Source organism: Melospiza georgiana, chromosome 14 (genome assembly GCF_028018845.1).
Source record: "Melospiza georgiana isolate bMelGeo1 chromosome 14, bMelGeo1.pri, whole genome shotgun sequence".
Taxonomy (NCBI): Eukaryota; Metazoa; Chordata; class Aves; order Passeriformes; family Passerellidae; genus Melospiza; species Melospiza georgiana.
This window is the reverse complement of record NC_080443.1, coordinates 16694320-16719344: the sequence shown is the minus strand read 5'-3', so window position 1 is coordinate 16719344 and position 25025 is coordinate 16694320. Positions and strand designations below refer to the sequence as shown.

The 25025-nt window shown below is 39.7% G+C and overlaps 1 protein-coding gene across 1 annotated transcript in view; it reads right to left on the bottom strand.

Moving 5' to 3' along the window:
* Positions 1 to 605: 605 nt before the first annotated feature.
* CDYL2 (chromodomain Y like 2) overlaps positions 606 to 25025 on the bottom strand; it is a 59674-nt gene continuing 35254 nt past the window's right edge. Inside the window, exons 3-7 of the mRNA XM_058034314.1 lie at positions 19636 to 19853; positions 12703 to 12875; positions 8061 to 8271; positions 7217 to 7360; positions 606 to 5115 (exon numbers count right to left, since the gene is read on the bottom strand). Of these exons, the coding sequence (XP_057890297.1) occupies positions 4957 to 5115; positions 7217 to 7360; positions 8061 to 8271; positions 12703 to 12875; positions 19636 to 19853 (905 nt within the window). The 3' untranslated portion in view covers positions 606 to 4956. The remainder of the gene's footprint in view (positions 5116 to 7216; positions 7361 to 8060; positions 8272 to 12702; positions 12876 to 19635; positions 19854 to 25025) is intronic.

Here is a 25025-nt window from a genome sequence, read left to right as displayed (position 1 = left end):
AAATATCCTTCCTTTTCTGCCCCAGGCAGAAGTAATTTACAGTTACTAATCACAGGAGATCCATGATTGCAAACAGCATTTGTGGATGCTGTGGGCAAAGAATCCCCTGGAACACAAGAGCCCCTGGCAGGAGTTTTGTCTGGAGCCATGGGGGCCCACAGGCTGATCCACCTCCTGCACCAGGCTGGGCTGAGTCTGGCAAACACCACTTCAAAATCAAATCCCTCACGTGGAGCCAAAATCCTGCCTGGAGCAGCTGGGTCTGGGCACGAATGCTTTAGGTGCTGTGCACATACCAAGTATGTGAAGTGGTAATGGTGTCCTAGAAGTGCTTTTGTGAGACAGTTCTTGCTGGTTTTCTTGGACTTGATCAAGAAATGGTAATTGAAATGGATCATAATTGATTTCAGAGAGTTCTTCATGCAGTGTCTCTCAGTGCCCTGGGTTTTGCCATTTGAAAAAAAATTCATTTTCTTTTGAAAAGCCCACTGTGTGCCTGGTCTCTTTGGAAAGGCAGGAGGCTGTGAATAGCATTATCATATATAATGGCTACCACTTACCACATTCATTCTGATTATGTAAAACTGAAAATCACTGCAGTGAAATGAAGTTTCAATGTTTTTATTCAAAGCAGCTTCTCACAATGTATAAATACTGCATATTAACACACATGAAAAATACAACTTCTAAGGCACCCAGAAATGTGTCCATACACTAGTTACAGGACCATCAACAAATAAATTGTGTACAATTTGATCTAGACAGTCAATATTTGATATATCAGAAGATACAAGTCCCTCAGTACTGTACCAGTTTCAGAAAATATTTACAACACTGTGATATAGGGGTGCCTGTACCCTTATAATATTATAATATGTACTCATCATTACAAATATTAGAAACTGTTTTAGTCTGTTCCATGGCATTCTGACAAAATAACTTAAGGGCCTAATTTGCAAAGTTCTACAATTAATTATTTGTGCAAGTTCTGAAAATAAATTTACATTGACATAACTTGTGAATTTTTGGTTCTTTGCTTCATCTCAGAGGTTTGGTAATAAGCCTTACCAATAGACATGCCATCCCAGCTGAACATCACTCCTTTCCCAATAGCTCAGTGGATACATCTTTCCCCCTTACACCTGACATGGATGAGGATGCAGTTTTGAAGCAGAAAGAGACTGTTTGATCTTCGGTACAAATGTCAAACTAGTTCACTGGCAAGGAACTAATGCTTGATTAGAATAATGCAATTCTTTGGTCCTTTGTTTTTTATGGAAGGCATAACATTTTTATTCACTAAAAATCGAAATCCTGTCTGTGAGCAAGCAAGCTAGTGACTGACTTTCAGTGTAGTATTTAAAGTAGCAGTAAAGAGATTTAATATGGCTTAAAACATACGGTTAATTGGGCAGACACAGATAACACGTCGAGGATACGAGTACCCAAATGTACTATGATAAGATTGTCTATAAGTCTCTTATGTAAACTTCTTTAGTGTCTCCTAAAGAGTGCTGGCTTTAGCCAGATTTGACTTTTATAGACCCAGCCACACAAAGCCTGAGATTAAACTACCATGGTTGGGAGCACAAATGCACAGTTTATATATAACAAAGCCCATGCTGACAAGCCTACCTATGTTGTTCAAAAGAAACAACCCGTATTATCCTTTTCACAAGAAAAACTTAAGGCCCTGTACTCTGATTTGCTAACTTTCTTACAGCAATTATTTGGGGAAGTCCTTAGTGCTGCACAAGCAATTATGCAGCTTTAAAGATTTCTTGTACCTAATGGTAAGGCTTATTCACAAATGCAATGCATTTATAAATTATATTTAAAACTGTAAAGGCTGGCAAAATAATTAAAAAACCCAAAACCAAAAATAAAACAAACCCCAACCAAAACTGTTTGTTCATCCCTAACATTAAAAGAGCATTTTATTCTAATGAAAAACTATTGGCACAAAACCATTATATTATAGATTAAAAGAACAGTTCATAGTAGTGAAAAAGATTGCCTAAAACGCATACCCTAACCTACCACAGAAATATAAAAGTTTATATTTTGAAAATATATACTGTATTAAAGTTTGTAAGCTTATTTATTTAAACAGAAATGTACTGAAATAGTAAACTAAGCAACACTTATCTACAGCAAAAATATACATGCAGGACAACACAAAATAAATTGCTTACCTTTAATATCTACAAATGCAAAACTGTAGAATTTTAAAGATTGTACAAAACAATTTACACAAGAATAAAATAACATACTTAAACAACAAATTGCATTTTTAATCTTAAATACTGTGAATATTAGTAAAGGTACCCAGACTAATATGTACAGTACATCTAGATATCTGAATACCTAGTAAGGATAGAAACACAAGAGAAAATTTAGATTCTGATGTTTAAATACTGGAAAAGAAGCTTTCAACATTGTTATTACTCTTTTTTGAAGGGAAAATAGATTCCATGAAAACTAGATTGTAACTGTATAGATATGAATAATTAAAAATGTTAACTATGGTTAGCGCTTGCTTTAATGGAAAAATAATTACAGAAAATGTATTTCAACCATTCCTTTGTCATAAAAAATGCTAAGATACAGATATCTGAAAATTCAGATGAAATGGTGCAGTTTAAAAGATCAAACAACATAAGATTCTTCTCTGTTTGCAAATCTCTTTCAGAACGCATTCCTTCACATTGCTGAGCAGTCTTGCTATATTTATCTACAAAAACTAAGCATAGTATTGAAATAAACTTCCTAAAATCTTATTAACACATGACTAGGAGTTATGGCTCTCTGGACGGGAGTAAAGGAAATAAAGGAAATCGAGGAATTGTGGTACTTTCCATTGCCTTTTTTTCTTTTTCTGAAGGTGTCTGCTGGAGGCCTGATTGTGCAAACTCGTGTGTGTGTGTGTGTGTGGTTTTCACTAGGGTAACCCCTCTTTTCCAGGTGACTCCGTGTGCACCTGCCCTGCTGGGAGCCCAGGACATCAATCCAACATGCCCCATGGTGCTGCTGGCAAGTTGTGGACAAAAACAAGTTGGTATAATACAAGTGGTGCACCCATCATTTCAAATAGTTATTGAAAGAGTTCTCTTTCAGTCATTTTAAAATAAGCTAATAAGTTGCTTTTAAAAAAACATTTTTAACAGAAGAACTTAATTAGAAGCCAGATTCTGTCTTTTTAATGAAGAATTGCCATGAGAACTTCTGCATTTAGAGTAATGATTTCCTTAAAATTCAGTGGTACAATTAGGGCATAAAAACAGCACTTCTAATTATCTGTGGAAAAAGAAATGTTACATTAATATGTTGAAGGCTACTGTTTACTGTAATCACCTGTTTGTTAACTTTACAAAGGCTTTGTTGAAACTCTTTATGGAAATGCTAAGAGGGAGAAAGCTGAGCAGCCTCATTTGCAGAGGTTTAAATCATAATAAGTCACTGAGCTCAAGGGTGGAGAGCAAGTGCACAAATTACAAAGCAAACAAATGTGCAAAGCTTCTGCTTCAAGAGGTTTCAATTTGGGCGTACTACAATGGCAGGTGAAGTCTCAGAGCATGCTCCTGTCCTTTCCACACAAACTGCCCATGGCAGGAAAGAACTGAGAGACATCCAGTGTTCAGAAGTCTGTCAGTGTCACTGAACAGTACTAGGATCACATTCCAAAAGAGCAGATTGGATTTTCCTTCTTTATTGTGGACTGCTTTTATGGATAGCCATAAGTTCTTGCAACAGGTGCTGGGGTGGCCAGATGTGGAGAGCTGGGAAAAGCAAAACAAAACCTCTGCCTCCACTGAGTTCAATGCCTAGCACCTTGTATAAACTGCTGGCCCACACCCAAAGGCCTCCAGAGCAGAAATTATCTCACACCTGAGGAATCAGGCAGCTAGACTAAGGCTCATAAGGATTTGCTTTTAGACTTCAGACCATAAGGGGTGTTCAAACCTGAAAAACGGTACGATGCCACACAAGGGCACCACTCACCCTGTTACTGCTATCGGCTAACAGGAGTATAGTAAACTTAAATAAAGCATCTGGTTGGTGAGCCCTTCAGTGCTCCTCAAGAAGGCAGAAAGTGAAGAGAGACTTAAGGGGGACTCACTGTGTCAGAACCCACTTTTTTTTCTCTTAACCCTGGCAAATGAATCTGTTTTCATACATTTTTTGTACAGTTTTACACATAGAGGAGCATGCACGTGGCTGTTTCAATTACTGCCCACAATATTCTGTGGGTTTTCTATATATTCTTTATTTTTCTACTCTGTTTGCTGCTAAAAATGTGTTTGCATTCTCATGTGATACCTTTAATTCAGTCAAAAGGGTAATATGAAAATAAGATCTGTGATCAATAAACAGCTGAATATGAACACAAAATAAATAAGTTAAATAAATTTAACAAAGAAAAAAATTCTAGAAGTTTTTGTAAACTAACTTTACATATTATACAGATAAATTATCAGATTTTTCCATTAAACTGTTAGAACTTAGAAAAAAATAATTAACATATTTCTAATGTATGGTTTTTGGGTCTATCAAAGGTCGTGCTGACCTGGATTTTAGACTGAGCCCTCTGTGTCAGCCCTGGTGTGCTGCAACAGCAAGAATAAGTTAAGAAGGACAGACAAAAGAAACCCTTACAGGGGGGTGAGCCTTGCTGGGCCTCAGTGGTGCTTCTCAGCACATGGAATGTAGAGTTGGATGTGGATGAGCAATGTGAAAGATGCAGCCTCTGCACAGGTTACGTGCACTGAACGCCTGCCCACGTCTTGGTTACACAAAATCAAACCAGCTACGAGCAGCTGTGCAGCTCACACAGCCACAGGCATTGGGATCACTGTCACAAATTCCTCACTGATGCATTGCCTCTGCTTCTCAAACATGGTCATGTCTGACTCTGGTCACAACTGGAGCAATTTCTCTTTAAGTTAGGCCAAGATATCAGACTTCATAAATTTTGTCTTGCAAGTAGCTGAATAATGAATCCAGTCCTTTGGAAGAACTCCACAGCTGTTTTAACATCTGACACTCCTTCTCGTTCACCTCTTCAAGTCCGGATTTCAGGAAGCTCCGCACGAGACATTTGGACTCTTCCAACACCTAAAGCCAAGATACAACTCAGTATTTTATTCTGAATCTGAAAAAATTACTGTGGATACTGGCATGACCAGCATTTTTATACTGACTCTGTTTTACGATCTAAATAACTCCTCTGGGCACAGAAATTACATTTGATTTCTAGCCACAACTCCACTTGCTGATAGTCAGCATCTTTAAGAATTGAGGTTGATGGGTTAGTGCCAGGTTTTTAAAAGAATGAGGGATTCTAAAGTACCTTAGTTTATTGAAGGTCTGCCATGAAGCACAAGGAGCTGAACTCCCCCACATTGAAATGAAAATGTGTGAGGGACAATATACTGGCTACCTGTTTTCTGGAAGGTGGCCTTTAAGGGTAGACATGTTGGAAACCCAAATGTGGATGTCCATTATCTTTCAGAATTTCCCCTCATGTATTATTTCCTTATCAATACAGAAATTAATAGGAAAGGGCCTTTACTGCAAATCCCCTTTTAAGTCTATCTGCTTACATTTTTATAGAAGTTAAATAGTTTGTAAAAGATTTGTGCTAAGCAAAACAAGCATCCTCTGACTGTGTTCTGGAGTGAGATTTACTTGGCAGATACATCAAATCACCTGAGATCATTGCAATAGAAAGCCCAACCTCAAGTTCTTAGTAATTGTTGCAAGTTCTGAAAGGCACAAACTGCAGGTCCATGGTTGCTCCCATAGTTCAGCTCCTTTCTCCCAGACCCATTTTTAAACACATTGAGATTGATTCCTTTAAATTAGTTTTTAAATGCACAACACCAGTCTGTATCTCACAAGGAAATGAACTGGTCAAACAAACCCAGTAATAATTCCTACATTACTGATTTGCTGAGGACAGGAGATTTAATATAACTAACACAATGTTCTGTGGGAAGGGAGGTGCATTCTCTTCATTCAGCTTTGTCCAGACCTTCATGTTAAGCCCAGTTCCTACATGTTGTGGGTTTCAACACTGCTATTGCAAAGTAGTATTTGTTTTTAGCTCAAGTAAATGGTGTTAGTAGCAAATCAAGGGCCCTGTGCATTTTTTGTGGTCTGTTTGTGAACAAGTCTTTGAAGGTTTATCTTTGTCCACAAGTCAGCACTGGTCTTTCCAAGGCGTCTTGAGAAAATTTCATGGACAGCCAATAGCAGTGAGGGAAGGAAGAATTCACAGTAAAGCCCAGAGGTTTTCTCTACTCAAATAATACACATTATATCAGCATCATCAAATAAAATTCTGCTACATTTCCAGAGAGTTTCATTCTCAATGTCTTCTGTGAGATCTAATCTACACTTCATTTAATTAAAATTCTCTTGTGTCTCTACCTCCTTTTACAGCAGATCTTTTCAATGAAACTGAGGGATGCTGAGACAGTTTCAGACATAGGAAATACAGCAAGAAACTGTAACAGTTTTCACTTTAATTACTGCAGTTTTATTGCAGCCAGTATCACTTTCTTCACTGCATGTTTTTAAACAAGGATGTGCCCAGAATAGGAGTACATCTGCCTGAAGGGAAAAACCTCTAGAAAGACAGAAAAGGATTTTCTTTCAACTTTTGTGTACACAAAAGGAAAGTTATAATACACTGTGACCAGAATGTGTTCAAATCCCCCTTGTCTGGATCTCACTTCTCCTTCACAGCAGAGCTTAGCTGGCACTATCCTACCCTTCTGTCTGGAACATTCTGCACCAGCAGTGCAGGTGCAGAAAGAAGGCAGATTCAGCTGAAATCCTGTCCTGTAGGCCAGGACAAAGTGAAGGGCAAATCTGTTTTCTTACAGGTTTCCCAGTACAGTTGTAGAGTTTCAGACTGTTACACCTTCATGCAGGAAACCTGTGCTAAAATCCCCTTTCAAAATCTGGGGCAAGGAGGTGCCACTCATTGAATACATGCCAATATTGTGAAAGGAAATAACTTCTCCCATCCTGATCCCTGAAAAATGAGAGACTCCATGAGCTCACTGATTCCTATCCAGGTTTTCTGATGTCAGCCTTCTTTCACAGGTATGCTTGTGGAAACTGAGGTCCCACATGTGACAAGCCTTGGGAGCACACCTTACCTCTGTGAAATGTCTGTGAAATTTAATGAGGGACTTTGATTTCTTACCACTGCACTGCAGGATGCCATTTCTTTCACTCGTAGCATCACTTCTTGGCTAAATGTTGTTGGCCAAAATACTTGTGACACCAGTCCTCTGCTGCAGGCTTCCTGTGCTGTCAGCTTTCTCCCACAGAACAACATTTCATTTGCCTGTGAAACCAAAAGACTCTGGTAATCTTGGGTTATAATTCCCTTCAAATTTTTCTCATACTTGCCTGCTATTTTTACGATTAAATTACAAATGTTCTTCTGTATCTTTCCATACTGCAAAATACTTTAAAAGGAGTTTCAGTAGCTATTTAAGGATTGTGCAGGTGGCCAGAGCACAGCATGGGTTTAATTTAAGAGAAATGTGCTGGCATGCATGGTGAATCTGTATTGCTGATCTTACAAGAGTAACTATCAGTGATACTGTGTGGAGAGTCATGGAACCCAGTAGGAAATATCTGTGAGACAAATTCTGATTTATTATACTGGTAAAAGCTAAGCAGTCTTACTGGAATCATTGTGGATTATCTTTAAAGAGCAGAGAGCAGTATCTGCCTGTATTACTGCCCACTCCTAACATGATGCAGACAACTACTCTGCAAGGTTATTCTGCTAATGTATTTCTTCATTTTTCTACCATGATGTTGTCAATCTGCTTTTTCAGTCTTTCTTTTGTACAGCAGGTGTTGTATATTGAATTCCAAGATTATTTCATGATAAGAAGTTGGTAGTGATTAGATGAACTTTCCACAATTTTAATTTCCGTTAAAGACAATTAAGAAAATTGTTTACTTTTTAAAGAGAGAAAGAAGATCAGGAATTTATGAAAGGTTCTTCAGCAATTTGAGGTGGAAAACCTTACCAGTGCAACACCCAGAATTTGTGGGAATGTGTATGATGAGCAGCCAGCTGGAGTGAGTCGGATTGTTGCATATGGTGTCTGAAACCAAGCCTTCTCACTTGCCCAAACGATATCACAGAGTGGTAAAATAGAAGCTCCTAACCCCAGAGCAGGGCCGTTGATAGCAACCACAATTGGCTTCTTAAATTGAATAAAAGCTTTTACAAAATCCCTAAAATAAAAAATAAAAGAAAGATCTTGAATACAGAAGTAACACATAAATATCTAAGTTTAAAGTACTTAATCTGAAAACAAATTAGAACCACAAAAGAACACAACAAACGCCCAGTTTTATGAGGTGAGAACTGCAAGATACTTTCTAGTTTGCACATGGAAAAGTCTGCTTATTTTTAGTTATTTAATCTTTCTGAGTACCTGGGCTATTGCATAGTTTTGTGTATGTTGTATATGGTCTGATTAAGTGGATTGCACTGAGTGTGATACTTTTTGCAGGAAGGTTTGGTTGGGTTAGTTTTGCTTCTGGACCAGTAACTCTTGAGTTTGAACACGCAGCACTTCTTGGTTTGCTCCACAGTGGCTGGGATGGACCTTGCTTGGCTGCTGATGAAATATAACAGTCTGATTTTTAAATTTTTTTCGAAAAGTTTTCCTAAGATCCTGTGTCAAAGGTTACTGCAAGTCCCATCAGTGAATTGGGAGATTGTAATGTTTATGGCACCAGCAGAAAGAACAAGACATGTAAAGAGGAGTCAGAGAAAGTCTGAACACGATGAGTGATCTTCAGTTGGATCTTCATTGCAAAAATCTTCAGCAAAGCCATTACATAGCAGATGCCCTTGCCTGACTACCCCAGTAATGTGATGAGAAATTACAGGGAAGTTAAATGTCATTGGATTCATCTGGATGAATGAACTAGAATATGTTGAATTCTGTGCAATGAGGAGATCTTTTAAATAAGCTACCTACCAGCAGCTGTGGAAAGACATCTGTTGAATGGAACGGCCTTTACATCAATTAGGAAAAAGCAAGAGTGTAATTGTGGACAAATGATGGGCTTCAGCAGCTCAGTGCACAGCAGGTATATGGAGGCAAATGAGATGCTCAGTTACTTTAGAAAAAAGACATGGATAAATCAAATTCCAAGCAAAAGAGGAGATTCTGTCCCTGCACTGGTTATTTATTAGATCCAGAGTGCATCTTTGCTGACAGATTTTAGGAAAGAACATTTTGTCAAACGTGCCCTTGATGAGTTGCTGCTCTCCCACTGAGGTCAAAAGGATCCAGGCCTCTGTACCTGAGCACAGGTGGGCCTTGCATGTTAGAGAGCACATGTGGCAACTGGGCTGAAGTGCAGGGGCACTGGCTGTGTTTTACATGAGGACAAAGAGTATGAGATGACCCAGCATTAAATTTTCAATTAATACATTATGTTTTTGAAGTCCTCTAGTAAGGAGGACCATGGGAAAATAGAGAATTGATGCAGCTCTCTTCACAGCAGTAAACCAGGAGATCACTGTCAAGACAAAGAGAGTGAAATAAGGAACATGGTTTTTGTCTGTTCAAGACCATTTCTGTCTAGAGGAGAGCAGGGTTAAGGAGAGTTGTGATTAGTTTTTGTTGCAGATACAATGCTGTTCCCTTATCTCATTATTTCTTTGGTTGTTTATGACTGAGCAGTGACTGTGATCACTGCACCTCATTAATTCCAGAATTTTGAGAACCTCAGTAGTTACGTAAGTCTTTCAGACAGGACTGCAGTTGTGAATAGGGATGTGATGAATGATAGGTAAAAAGAAAGCAAACCAAGGATAAATTGTGGCAGTAAATCTGAGGACCCTGTGGAGGCAGATAAAACCAGTGTTGTGGAGAAAAGCAGGAAGCATGGTGATAAACGGGATTGGAAGTGAATATGGAAAGGCAATTTGGGATGTGGAGAGGAAACATAATGTGGAAGAAGAACAAAGCAGAACACATTAATGGAGGGGAAGAGTTGAAGAAGTCTTCAGATGAGTGAGCAAGGAAGGGAGGACCTGGAGAGAGTGGAACACAACATTGAGAAGGCACAGCGAGCCTCTGTCGTGAGGGACGAATGGGGAGCACAGAGGATGGTAAAATGGATGGGTATGGAACATGCTACCTCTAGGATGGAGTGGAAGGCTACAGTACTGGGAGATGATGAGGGGAACAAATGCCTGCCTTTGGTCTCCAGAAGCTGCAGTGACCAGCACTCCATTTATCTTTGTTTCCTGTTTGGTGCCTTGTTTCAGTGGGTTGTCTCTGTACCCTGAACCTGGCACATTTCCTTGTCTCCAAACCATAAGTTCACCCAGGGAGTTTCTGGGCTACAGGATCCTTGTTTCAATTCAAAGCAGTCTTTGAAAAGGATTTCACATTATAGCTGTTGTTGCACAGTAGATCCAGATGCTTAAATACAGGAGAACGTGTCTGCAGGAGGCTTCTGGATTTGCTAGAGCATATCTGGGAGGCTGACCATGGAATATATGCTGGGATGCTCAGACACCTCTGCATCTTCCAGGCTCTTGCTGCTGATCAGGGCTTGTAGGCTTTACATCCAGGGCTGTAAAGAAGCTGAGCAAGTAAATTTGTCCTTGTCTGTTTTCTTCTGAGCATACCCAGAACGTTGTGGCTCAGGTCCCACAGCGCTGCCCAGCTGGTGGTGTGAGCCCAGTGTGGGAATGCCTTCCATGAGTGTGGAGGCCACACTGTGCAGCCTCTCTCCCTTCTCCCTGCTCCAGGACAGCGTGTGGATGGTGGCAGCTCACTGCTGGGTCTGGGATGGATCTGGGATGGAGCTGCAGTGCTGCACATCCATTCACTGCAACCCCAGTGGCTGAGGCACAGCACCAATGACTGATGCATTCATGGGAGAGGAGACTTGATAGGGATTGAAACTTCAGCTGTAACTTGTGACCGGTACAGGAGAGCCACGCTTGGAAAGTGGAAACACATGGTAACCAAGACTTCAGTTTCACTTTGATCCAAGTCTAACTTGATGTAAAGCAGCAGAGGCAGAGATCCATGGCTGTATTTTAGGACATTGAAACCACTGAAAAAAGCAATGGACATTTTTTCTTCTCTTATTACAGTTTATTTTCCATGAGCTGAGTCCTTTGTTCACAGAAAGCACAGAGAGTGCTAAATGGAAAACGTGGGGTATTGTTTCCAGAAGTACAATAAAAATCTATTTTCAGTGGGCCTGAAGCCGACATTCTTGACAAGGTACAAGCAGTACATTGTACCAGTATTTCAAGAGTGTTCTGGGAGTCCAAGGGTGGAAAAACTGAGTATCACAGTCTGGCTTATACTTATTTAAATGTTGGATTGATAAGTACACCTGTATATTAGATGTATGCAAATAAATGTAAACTTATATGAAAACACCAAACTGCACAATTTTTACAATAATATTAAATTTGTACCTTTTGGTGGGTGGTGAGTGTGCCTGTGTTTTCAAACAAGAATTGTGATTTTCTACCCTCACTTTTTTTTTTTGTTCTACATTGGCTAAAACCCCTCACATTTAAAAAATAAACTTAGACTGTGTCCTTCAAAGGGTTTCTCTTTTAAAAAATATCACTGCATGATATTTGAGCATATTTAGGGTCTTATAAACAGCTTGTAACTTACTACATTTAAGAAGTATCTTTTAAAGTCTTTCAAAATAATTGCTACTTTGAGAATTTCACAATTTTTAAACCTGGAATCCAAGCTGATCTGCAGTAGTTGTAACCAAGATAATTGGTGGTTAATATACTTTGTGTAATATCTAAACCTGATCTTACATTATACTAATAAATCCCAAGTAGACATATCTTGTAAAAATTTCTTTCATTTTCCTTCATAGTATTGTTGCAAAAAAGTTTTAAAGCTCTCAGAACAATATTTATTTGTAGAAAATGGGGGGAGGGAAAGGGACCAAATTGTCTCCTGGTGAAATACCATTGGCTTTAGTGGAATAATATTGATTTATACTGGAAAATCTGCCTAGTGGATAATGGAACATTTGGTGATGTGTTGTGCAGATTGATTTGCAGACTGCATGTCATAAACCCTGGAATTCTATTAAGGTGATGTGATATATATATATATAAGGAAAGTTGCATTTTAGTTACAAAAATAAAATTACATTTACATATATATTAAGTAATTTAAATTTAAGAAGAAGAGTGGAGACCCTTCTAGTAAGGTTCTGAAATACAGTGGCAGACTGCTATTTCAACAGAATATAAGCCATGGATTCCCATTTGGACTGAAATTAATTAAAATTATGAATATTAAAACAAGTAAAAGATCTGCCTTTCAGGAACCACTTTAGAACATGAAGCAATACTGAATTTGGAAAAACAACAACAAAGTTGTATTTGATTTTAGAGGAATGATTTGAAATATTAAATACAGAGAATTAGAATAAAATAAATCCCTATGGATATTAGCACTGGAATAAATGTGCTTTCTTTTCTAATATGGAAAGGTCCAAGTTTCTTTTTACTAAACAAATTTGCAGGACTATAATTGGAATGCAATCAACATTTAAATATACAACATTTTTGGACCTGATAAATATCTTTATAATCACACACTGCATTTCATAATTTAGAGATCATAGGTAAGCTTGGGTCACCTTATAGCTTCTGCAATCCTAGTGCTTTCCTTTCTTCTGTCATTGGATAACCTGCCAATTAAATATGAGTAATCTAGGCCACTACAGAATACACTTCCCACTGCGCTGAGAAGTAAGAGTTTACTGTCATCAGCTGATGCATTGCACAATGCTCTCCGAACTTCCTTCATGATCTGTGGATAAAGAAAAGTAAACAATTCGACATGCATGCCGTGGCAATATCATTTCCCTACTTTTACAAACCTTATTGATTTTGAGAGACTTCAATTTTGGGCACTATCAATAGTTACATCAATTATATATAGAATTTTAATATAGAATGATATTAGAATAATTAGAATGGTAACACTGAGAGTTTGCAGAATATTTTCTATTTGGCAGTGCTTTGTTGATGTTTTACTAATTCCAAGAGTTTTTAGGAGTTGGGGATTCTTTGTTGTATGGGAAATTCTACCCAGATTATGCTATTTGATTGCAATTTAATAATTTCAAATATCACTTTTTAATTTTCATTGTGTACATTACTGTATTCTTGGGAACATATTTATCACAGCAAAAGCCTATTATTAACCTCAACAGCTTGAAAGCAAAATTTTTAAACCCCAGTTTTCAGTACTTCAACTACTTTGGTTTATATAACTACAACCAGAGCAAAGCAGGACAAGAGGACACCATATACATCAACATGACAAATATATTATTCATTTTTACAGTTTACAAAAGTTAAATCATAGAAGTCCCTTGAAAAAGAGACGTTTTGACTTTGTTTTAAAACTGGACCAAGCTATTAATTACACCATAAATCAAACCTAATAAAAATTTGTATAGAATTGAGCTGCTGGTATTGTAGGAAAATGGCCTTTCACCTGAGCAGAGAATTGTTTCCTAATGATTTTTGAAAGGAAATTTTATTTCATAAACTTCTGATGGGTAACTTCTTGTTTGGTCACAGTTGGGCATGGTTTGTGAGCTGGAACTCATTTCAGGCCCCTCTCCTCTATAATGTGCTCCTCATTACAAATAATTTGCTCCTCACTGCAAGGGCCCTGATTTCATCTAGTGTGACACCTCCTGTCCTTCATCATACCCATGTGCCAAAGTATTTCCTATAGACATGGTCCTGCTGTCTCAAAGCTTTCTCTTTTGCACCAAAAGCTTTGCTGTTGGTGTAAATTTAGGTAAGAGAGAGCTAAATGTGGCTGGGGATTTAAATAGAGTTTCCATGTGAGAGAAACCCAAGATTTTTTAGCCTGTGATTATTTCTGTTCACTACTTTCTGTTACCAAAACTTCTTTAGATCTCTGAAGTGCCTTGTTTAAGAAATGTCCCTGAACACTGAAGTTTTGTTGATGCCACCCCCTGGTTAGCCTTTTAATAGAAATCCTATGGATTGTGCTGCTTTCCCTATGGGTTTGTGTGAGGATGAGTATTACTGGCTGCTGGGACTGGCCATGAGAGAGCAGCTGGTGAACTTTCAGATGCTTCACTTCCACAAGAGCACTTCAGAACGTCTGTAATACTGAGTGTGTGACAGTGGGTGGAAGTGAAGTAATTAAAAGCTGCAGAATTTGGAAGTGTATTCGAAATTCTTATGCAGGTACAAAAATGTCATCAGCAATTTTAGGAGCACTGTTTATTCTGAGAGTCTCAGAGGCTGTCTCAGCCCTCAGCTTGGAGAAACACAGCAACACTGCACATATAATGGGGAAACAAAGGGGAAAACCCCCTAAAACCTTTAATCAGTGTTAAAAGAGAAACTTTAGAATGTGGTAGATAATAAAATTAAAAAAAAAGAAAGTATTTTGGTTTTCCTAGTTCCATCTGAATGCAATGTTATCCTCTCAATTCACTGGAAAAAATCTCACAATCTGCTCTTTCTTAGGGTGAATGTATAAATAATATTAGGGAATACATTTTTTTATCCAGTGAGGAATGCTGCATTAAGTATGATGCCATGATGATACCCATTCAGCAATTGTGGGGACAATATTTCTATTTGAATGCATTTGATGAAAGTTTCTGAGGCAGTATTTACACAACAGTATGGACCAGTTATTTAGGTTATGGTAGTTGACTGGATTGTAAATTTAGACCAGACCTACTGCTTCACTTACTGTTTTATTGAAACACAAATATATCATAAAATTATCACCTTCTCAGAAGTTGCTTATATGTTTAATCCTCTCAAGTATGTAATCTCATTAATTCTTTAACAGGACATCTTATATTGCAAAATAAACATGAACCAGTTAAAAACTTAATTAAACTTCTAAGAGCTTATTTTAATGCCTTTTGCTGGAAGTAGGAAATTTCCAAAGGAATTTGGTGCCCTTTGCTTTCCATCTTGCTTACATTCTGGGAAAATCAAAGAGCTAGGAATTTATCACCACAATTACATAAAGTATCTTGAACAGAAGTCTCTTGTTCACATAAACAGAAGCACTAGTTAATAAAAGTTAACTTTTCTGAATCTCTGAGGACTCACTGTGATATTCTAAAGGTAATTTAAGAATATTCTTAAAGATAATTTATTCTGTAAATATTACTGTAAACCCAAATTTTAAAGCCATTCTGTTGTTCTTAGAACCTCTTCCCCAGCTGTGCTTTTTTACATAAACAAATTCTGTGTTACAGATTCTGAGTCCTTTCTGTCCAGCACCTAAAGGATTTGGGAACCTTGAAAGCTGAAGGCACAAACACTGGCCCAAACCCACAATTTACTTTTGTGTAGAGAGCAGAACTACACAGAACAGTAAACTTGTACCTGCCTCTTTTTTATTATTTCCAGGGTAGGAAAAGTGAAGGCAAACCAGTGCTCCAAAACGTACCTGGGAGAACTTTAAACATTGTTATTCACATTGAAATTTGAAACTTGATTCTTGTGTATGAGAAGGTACTTGAGGTAGTTCTGTCACTCCTGGGTGGAAGCACTGGCTGTTTAGAGAATGTTTCACTTTAATTCAGGGGAATATTAACTCCTAGCTCTGTTAATAGTGTTAATGAGAAGAGCTGATGGGTCCATTTAGTCTGAAACAGAATTTGGATCCTTGAGATGTGCTGAGTTAAAACAGCAGCAGCACCTCTGGAGAAAAAACTTCAGGAGCAGCAAAAGTCCCGTAAGAAAAAAAGCCCTAATGGAATTCATAATTAAATATTTCAGAAATGTATTTAACAAACAAAAGTAGCAAGCCTAAGCTACTGAAATAAGAACAAACTGTGCTGTTTTGTGAACTGTCTTGGAAGTTTTATAAGCTCGTGTAAAAAATAAGAAAGAATTTCTGAAGTGCCCTGAACACTTCTGTAGAAAAAACTCAATTACTAAAGAAGCACCAAGCCAACATCAATCAGTGCAAAGGCTGCTGGAAAGAGCGTTGGCACATTTCATGCTAAAATCACCTGCACAACTGGGGTTACCAATATGAGGAGTCAGGTAGACTTCTCTAGACTTTATTTGTTTCTTTTGGGTATAAATAAGTTCTTTGCTATTTTAATTGGCATAAATATCAGGGGCCAATTATTGAACACAATTATTAATTTCATCTGAAGATTCCTATAAAGCTCAAAGGGAAGCAGAGCTATTGAGGGGTGAATGGGATTTTGTATAAACTTAGGTTTAAAAGTTTAAAATGATTGTTTGCAGTGCACACCTTTTTTTTCTTTAACATTGATGGCCAAGTATAACCAGGCCACTATTTAAGCACATCAAATAAACCTGCTCTGAATAAATGATTCATTTGCTATTTGGCAAACATAATTTACTGAATGTCTAATAAAGCTTGAAGTTAGCACTTTACACAAAGTGAAACACACTTTTTTCATTTTGTAGGAATTGTGTGTTATTATTTCGTATTCACTGGGGATAAAAGGCATCAAAACTGAAAATGCTCTGAACATCCCTAAAACACTTTGTCAGTTTGCCTCACCTATGGCTATGGGTGACAAACTGCAGGGACAAGTCATTCAACACCTTCCTCCTTTCAGTTCCTGGGTTTTTGCTGTAATTGCCAGCAAGAATGTGAAATTGCCAGTCCTGGAGGTGCTGGATTTTGTGGTGTGAATGATCATGGGCAGCAGCCTGGACTGAGGCCAAATGAGGTGTTTCATGTTTACAGCCATGAGTCTTCCAAGGGCAAGAGCCTGTGATTGCTCTTGGCCTGGATGAGGTTTAAACAGACAATTTCCATGTGGAGAACTCAATACCTGATTAATTCCTGACCATCCTGGTCAGTAAAGTGTTTTTCTAAAATGCATTTCCTGGTTTCCAAGTGAGCTGCAGTAAAGGTTCTAGAAATAGTCTGTGCTGGTGATGCAGGGAGAGGACTATTACATGCTTATCATTTATTCTTCCACAGAGGTGGGTTCCTGGCATATTGAAAACTCTCAAAGGATGAAATGGATTGGTTTGGCAGATCCAAAGAGGCTGAATTAATCCCCTGGTTAGAGCATCTGAACTCTGCTGATGTGGAACAGCACAGCCAGCAATGTAAAGGTATGTCTGCTCTGACTGAACACAGAGAGTCCATGATTTCATATTTTTTCAGGCCCTTGAGCTCCTTCATCTAAATTACCTGCAGTGTCAATTAGTGGTAATTAAGACAGAGATGGAGTGATGGATTTGATGCAATCTAATGCATTTTAAGAAATTAGTGTTAAAAGCAAGTGTTGGGTGTTCTGTGGTAATTACCAAGACAGTCCTTCTAAATATTACATAGTTTAAAAACTAGGAGTGATAAATGTTGTGTACCATCAGTTTTAGCCAGTTAATATCACTCAGTGCATTACTGCCCATGTGTATGTGTGCATTTGGGAAGGGGACTCATCATACCTGCCCATTGTAGGTAATTAACTTCAAAGTTACTCCTTTTCTTATTGAATGACATGATTCCCCACAGCTACAATCTACTCTTCCCTCAGGTGCTGCTCAAACTGGTATTTCATATACTCTTGAAGGTGCTGTGTAGGACAGAGGGGGCAGAAAAGGCCGAGATCTCCCCAGTGAGGGCAGCCCCTGGAGGAGCTCTGCCTGCAGGAGGCTCAGCCAGGCCAGGCTGGTGCTGGGAGGCAGCTCCTGCTGCTCCCTCCCTGCTCCATGGCAGCCCTGGCCATCCAGCAGGCCCTTACTGCCTGGGGAACGGGCTCAGGTGTGGGACAGGCTCAGGTGTGAACAGGCTCAGGTGTGAACAGGGCTGAGGTGTGAACAGGCTCAGGTGTGAACAGGGCTCAGGTGTGAACAGGGCTGAGGTGTGAACAGGGCTGAGGTGTGAACAGGCTCAGGTGTGAACAGGCTCAGGTGTGAACAGGGCTGAGGTGTGAACAGGCTCAGGTGTGAACAGGGCTCAGGTGTGAACAGGGCTGAGGTGTGGGACAGGCTGAGGTGTGAACAGGCTGAGGTGTGAACAGGGCTGAGGTGTGAACAGGCTCAGGTGTGAACAGGGCTCAGGTGTGAACAGGGCTGAGGTGTGGGACAGGCTGAGGTGTGAACAGGGCTCAGGTGTGAACAGGGCTCAGGTGTGAACAGGGCTAAGGTGTGAACAGGCTCAGGTGTGAACAGGCTCAGGTGTGAACAGGCTCAGGTGTGGGACAGGCTGAGGTGTGAACAGGGCTGAGGTGTGAACAGGGCTGAGGTGTGAACAGGGCTCAGGTGTGGGACAGGCTGAGGTGTGAACAGGCTCAGGTGTGGGACAGGCTCAGGTGTGGGACAGGCTCAGGTGTGGAACAGGCTCAGGTGTGAACAGGGCTCAGGTGTGAACAGGGCTGAGGTGTGGAACAGGGCTGAGGTGTGGGACAGGCTCAGGTGTGAACAGGGCTCAGGTGTGGAACAGGGCTCAGGTGTGAACAGGGCTCAGGTGTGGGACAGGATCAGGTGTGGAACAGGGCTGAGGTGTGGGACAGGCTCAGGTGTGAACAGGCTCAGGTGTGAACAGGGCTGAGGTGTGGGACAGGCTCAGGTGTGAACAGGCTCAGGTGTGGAACAGGGCTGAGGTGTGGGACAGGCTCAGGTGTGAACAGGCTCAGGTGTGAACAGGGCTGAGGTGTGGGACAGGCTCAGGTGTGAACAGGGCTGAGGTGTGGGACAGGCTCAGGTGTGGAACAGGGCTCAGGTGTGGGACAGGCTCAGGTGTGAACAGGCTCAGGTGTGAACAGGGCTGAGGTGTGAACAGGCTCAGGTGTAAACAGGCTCAGGTGTGCCCTCTTCTCTCCAGGACATCCATCCTGATGCCAGCACTCATGGACACCCCTTTTCTTCTGACATGGGAATGGTGTCACAGGGCATTGCAGCCACAGGGAACAGAAGGAAAAGCTCCTCAGCCCTTGCAGTGATCCGTGTGTGTACTGGGGTGGTACAAGCTGCAAGTCTGAGTCTGCCTTTGTGTGTATATTGTTTGGAACAAGGGAATTAATTTCTATCTTTTATATGTTATATGACTTTATGCAATTCAGCTGAGGAAAGAGCCCCTAATTGGTTAAGATTTCATAAATAAATACAGTGATTCAGAGAAAAAGTAATTAGGGATCAAGATGGAATTTAGAAAGGCTGTCTCAGGATATAGACTGAAATTCTCTGTATACAACTGGAGCACTATTTAAATTAGTAAAAGGAAAGAGAGCAGATTTCTCCTAGGATAGTAAATATCAGTAACTTCAATGTGTGAAAAGCAGCTTCACACAATTCCATGCTGGAAATACTGATTCTGCCATTCCTTTAGTGACTTTTATTTTTTTCAGCCATGTGAATTAAAATTTAATTTCCATTGCATTCTTTTGGATAGGAATCCCAAGTATGAAAAAGTTAGATATGTCTGTACTCCAGACTTCTTTTCTAAGTTCATCAATTAGGGAAAAAAATACATAAAATCGAATTCAAGTGCAGTGTTTGCAAGATAACCCACACATTAGGATGGCTTTCTTTGGCTTTTAGGGCTAAACACTTACCTCTGGGGTCAGTGCATTGTTCTCTGAAGTCTGACTTGACAGCAGAATATGAGTGAAACCATCTTCTTTGCGGACCACAATGTCCCTGAAGCGACAGTTACTTTCGTTTTGGCGCACGCTGTATCTCAGTCTCTTATCAAACACATAATCTTTCTCTCCATCAAGTTTCCTTTTCACAGTGCTGTGTAGATTCAAGCTTCCATTGGCCAGGGAAGAACCTTGCAGATGGAAAGAATTGAAGCAAAATTACCTCTATACCATCAAAGAAATGGAGTGATACTCTCTATTAGCTTCAATGGAAATAGAAAAATATAAAATAACAGGAAAAAAAAATTTGAAAAAGTGCCTGGCTCATCAAATGTGGCCTCAAGCCCTTGTTCTTATTCTGTATTCCAACGTGCAGAACTTTTTGTTCTCTGATCAGACAACCTCTGGACCCAAGGAACTGATGCCATTTTTGGAGAGTATCCAGCAGTAGGGAAAAAAGAGAACTATGAGAAGAAAGATGTAATTCCTCCTTAAAAACAAGTAAGAGCAATAGTAAGTCAGTTTTTAAAGACAGTTTATTCTGACTTACTCTGTGTATGAACTGCAAACCATTCCTTTGCTGTCTACAGAGTTTCTGTAATAGGCAATAGATGATGATTGGTAACAGTGCTGAGTGGGGGTGTTGAAGGAGCTTTATGAGGTTTCTATGTAATAATCCTTTTCTAATTACAGGTATTTCACACCATTGCCATTAAAAATAAAGCAGAGACAGGTTGTTGAGGGACAGAGATTAAAGTCACTGTTTTTTGTTTTTATAGATACCAGCCCACAATGCAGTATTTTTAATAAAGGCCAAGAGAGAGCTGAATGAAAACACCTTTGTTTGCTCTGTTCTTTACTCCTGCCAAAGCTGACCTGTTCCAGCTCCTGGTTTCAAATATCCAGGAATTTTTAAAGGGTAGATAACATGAATATTAGAATAGAGGTTTAAATTTTAGAGTTTAAGTGACCACCATCCAATTAAAACTGCTCTGCTGGAATAGAATTGAGCAGTGAATTCATGACAGATGCCTCTCAACCAAAATCACTTACCCTCCTTTTGGATTAGCTCTGTTTCAGCTGGTGCTTACGTAGGTAACTGATCTGTCTGACACCTCCCAGTGGGCAGTGGCCTGTGCAATTGTTCACAGTGTGTGAAATCCTCTATGTGCACTGCAGCCAGGAGATGGGATGTGAGAACACAGCCAGTGCTCAGTGGGGTGTGCATGTGGGTACTCACACATCCACCTGGTCCAGGAGCCTGTTCAGTCAATCAGGAAACTCTTTTTTCTTGTTGAATTAAGAGATACCATCTAAAGCACTGCCTGGGTTATACTGAATAGAGGATTTGCCTGGTGCAATGCAAACATGGCCAAATTCCATTAAATCATCACTTAAAAAAAATCATTTGAAACCAAAAGAATTGGAAATTTGTTTTCTTGACAAAAAGTGTCCACAAGTGTAGAAATTACCACGTGCTTGAACTTTAAATGCTATGAATAATTTCTTATGGCATGTTTCTTCGTTTTCCTAACTTTTTTTTTTTTTTTAGTGTATTCTTACAACAGAAATCATCTTTTGAAATTACTAATAGAACACCAATGTCATTGGGAATAATGTACTGAAACTAATTAACTCTTTGACTGAGGCAGGCTATTAAATATTACACTTTTATCTAATCAGTGCTTAACAAGCAATAAGCTACTGAATTGTGATTTCAAACTCCCAAAAAAGTGTAAAGAACTTACAAAATCAGAGGCACAAATGCCCATAGAATGGAAGTTGTGTCAGTCTAACTGTACTGATTATCTACCTGGAAGATATGCTACATCTATTTTAAATACAGATGGTAAGAGAATAGTAGAACATTAATTCATTCAGATAATCCAGCTCAACAAAAAGTCTCACAGTAATTTTTTTTGTTTGTTTTATTCTTTCTTATGTATTCAGTTTGTAAATGAATGCATGATGTAAGAAACTATAGATGTTATCACAGTATTTTAACTGTTTGGATGCCAGCTGAAAGAAATTTAATCAGAGGAAAGATCTAAATTCAATGTGAGAGAAACATAAATGAAAAAGTGCCATTTCCAAAAGTGGATCATTAAGAGAACAATATATAGTGAGTAGCCTGTTGTTTCTGTGTCTCCAGTGCACCCCTGTAATCGGGTTTAATCCGATAAACTGGAGAAAATGATCAGCACACTCTGAAGACAGCCCTGCTGTGGCACCAGGCCAGCTGAGCACTGTGGGAGGTGCTGCAGCTCCTGCTCTGGAGCCACTGGGATTGGCCCTGCATGAGGGGCAATATCAGCACACAAGGGGAGCAGCACCTGAGCATGTCAAGGTGAAAAATGACTGTGACAGCCAAAAAGAGACATTCAAAGACCCAAAGGAATTTGTGCTGCACGTGGAACAAATTAAGGATGTCACCAATTAACTAAGGAAGCTTTAGATACATCTAAGTGTGGATTTCTGGCTTAATTGTGAGTATTTGGTGCTCGGTCTAAATACAAAAAGAAAACAGAAAAAATGAGAGAAAATGCTCTTTCCTGGGAGTTTAATTATTACTTTGTATTTAATCAGCAGTAGAACTTGTTGAATACCTAAGCCAACATTTATATTTGTAAGAAGCTTCAATATTTTTTAAGGCAACCTAAGAAGTTCCCAGACCACTGCTGCATGCAGTAATCCTTCTCCAAGAATGGCAGTAAAAGAGGGCAGTAAAGGATGCTATTTAAGGAGAAAATGCAAGCTTGGTTGCTTTCTGCAGTCCTTTCCCATAGTATCATCCCTAAATGTTGTATAGAAATATGAGAGGGTTTATCCCTCCTGTTTCCTTCAGTGTTTGCTTGTGGACCTTTTCATGGATTTCTCTAATCCCCTTCTGAGCCTGTTGATGCTGTCTGTCTCCACAGCTTCCTGTGGTATGAGTTTGAGAAGTTGGGTAGCCACTACACAGAGAAGAATTTTCTTTCATCTGTGCTTTTATCTGATGTTCCACAAGTTTCAGTGAGTGGTCCTAGTTCTGCTATCAAGGGATTTCAGGAGCAGCAGTTGTGCATTTAGTACATCTAAGGCCTTGATGATTTTGTAAACTTTGATTGTGCTGCCCTAAGCCACCCCCTCTCCAAGGCTCTTTTATTCCTGTAATCCTCTTCATTTTAGCTGCCCATCCCTGCATCTTCTACAGTACTGCACCACTGCTAAAGGCTCTGACACTGGGGTTCCATTCTCCCAGGGATTGAAGAAAACACATTAGAAATTTATATTCTAAAAGGCTGAGGCAGACAAAGCGTGGGAGAGGAAAGAGAGGAAAGGGAGGAAAGATTGCACTGATCCTCAGTGCTTTGGGGGAGCTCCACATCTCCTTCACTGCTTCTGCCCACTGCTGGAGGACACCTCAAGCTCCTGTTATTTTCAGATCCATATTTTCTGAATGTTTCATCAGAGCCAGTTTAATGGTGCCACCACCCCCCACAGCAACCCCAGCACTGGTAAGAGCAGCCACACCATGAGTTGGCCTGGTGATGTGCTCTGGCTGATAACTCACCCTGCACAACTGGTTAATTTTCAAATAGATGCAGTTCACCTTGTAGCCTCAAAAGTATTAAAACTGGTGCAGAGGGAGGGATGGGAATAACAATCAGGGTGTCATGGGAAGGAGAGCTGGACTGCTGCTTTTATTAGCAGTATGCCTTTATGCTGGATGGAAGGGATGATGGAGCTGAGGCTTTAATTTTTCTAGGTGAAATAAGCCATGCTCCCTCACTCTCCCTGGAAAAGCAGCTTGGCATTCCTCAGCCTTCCCAACAGCCTTTAACTGCCTCTTTTCTGTCTTTCTTGTGGGTAATGGTTAATACTGTACATACTTAAAAGCTGTGTTCTGTTGATAATTTACTAATAATTTCAGACTTCTCCAGCTAAGGGAGCATCTGTAAGATATCTAAAAGCAATGAGTTTTTATCCAAAGTAAGAGAGCATGCATATTTGCTTGTCTTTTACTGCCAGTATTCTTTCAGAAGAAATAAAACAGAATGAGCTAAAAAACCAAGAGGAAGCAGTGACTAAGTCACAGAGAGTATTTAAATCAAGGGCACCATGAGGCTACAAAGATTTTTGTAGTGGAGAAAAACAGTGGTTAGTGATACATGACAGGCAGAAATTCTTCAGCAGATGGTACACAGAAAGAGAGATGTAGAAAAAGGAAAGATAAAATTAAAAGGGGATGTTTTTTGATGCTGTCAAGAAACTTGACAAAACAATAACTCTCAATTACAATATCTGGAGAAAAGCAGAAATGTGATAACAGAAGACAACAAATATCATCAGAAAGACCACTATTGTTAGCTCCTGGGAGCATCAATGGATGCTGTTCACAGAGTTTTTCAATATTTTCCAATTTGCAGACCCTTAAGTAACTGTCAGTAAAGATGATTCTGCTCTCCTTATGGCAGGATGTGTAGAAGACAGTTTTTGGTATTAAAGATCTGTCTCTACTTCCACAAGGTCCCAGGCCTCCACTGGGACATTTTGTGCACACACCTGTAGGTACACTCATCCTTCTGGGGTAAAGAGCTTCCTGATGGGAGTTTGTCTAGAGCAGAAGAAGAAACACTTGTACCCAAGTGGATTTATGCACAAAACCAGAGAGACTGGTGGATATTCATTTAAGGAGTCATCAAAAGCTGGTTTTCAAAGAGTGTTATTTGTTTGAACAGAACTGCCATGGACAGACAAACAAAATAGCCATTATTTGATTACTTCTAGTTTTAATATTACTGTCTATATTGCTTGGTTCAATGCATTGGTGGTTAAACATTATTATAATATGAAACAATACTGGTTGAGGTTGGTGGGTTTGGAGACCTTCAAGCACAGGCCCACACTGGTAGCAGAGCTGGGCCTACAGCCAGGTTTGCAAATTGTAGGGAATTTTTGACTTTTCCAAATCTAGGCTTTATGTCATGACAAACCTTAAATTTCTATACATAATTTCTGTGCAGTCTTACACTTAGCTGAGAAATGAATCTGACATTCATTTGGGTTCCATACAGGCAATCTCCAAGCTGACACAAATGTCTGCTCCCTCAGATTCTGAACGGGGCTGCCCAGGAGCCACAGCTTCTGGGAGCCAAACCAGGTCCTCCAGGCTCCCTCTTTGTTCCACATCTAGAGCCTGGGAGCCCTGCAAGCACTGATGGAGCATGCCAGGCTTTCAACTTGCAGACTCAGTGGCAGACTGCCTGAAACCTCTGGCATAGCTGGCTGCCTCCAAGCTAAACGTGGGAGTCCTGCCAAGCAGACTGCCACACTGCTCCTGCTCCCTAGGGACACAGCCTTAGGACCTTGGCTCAGATTTG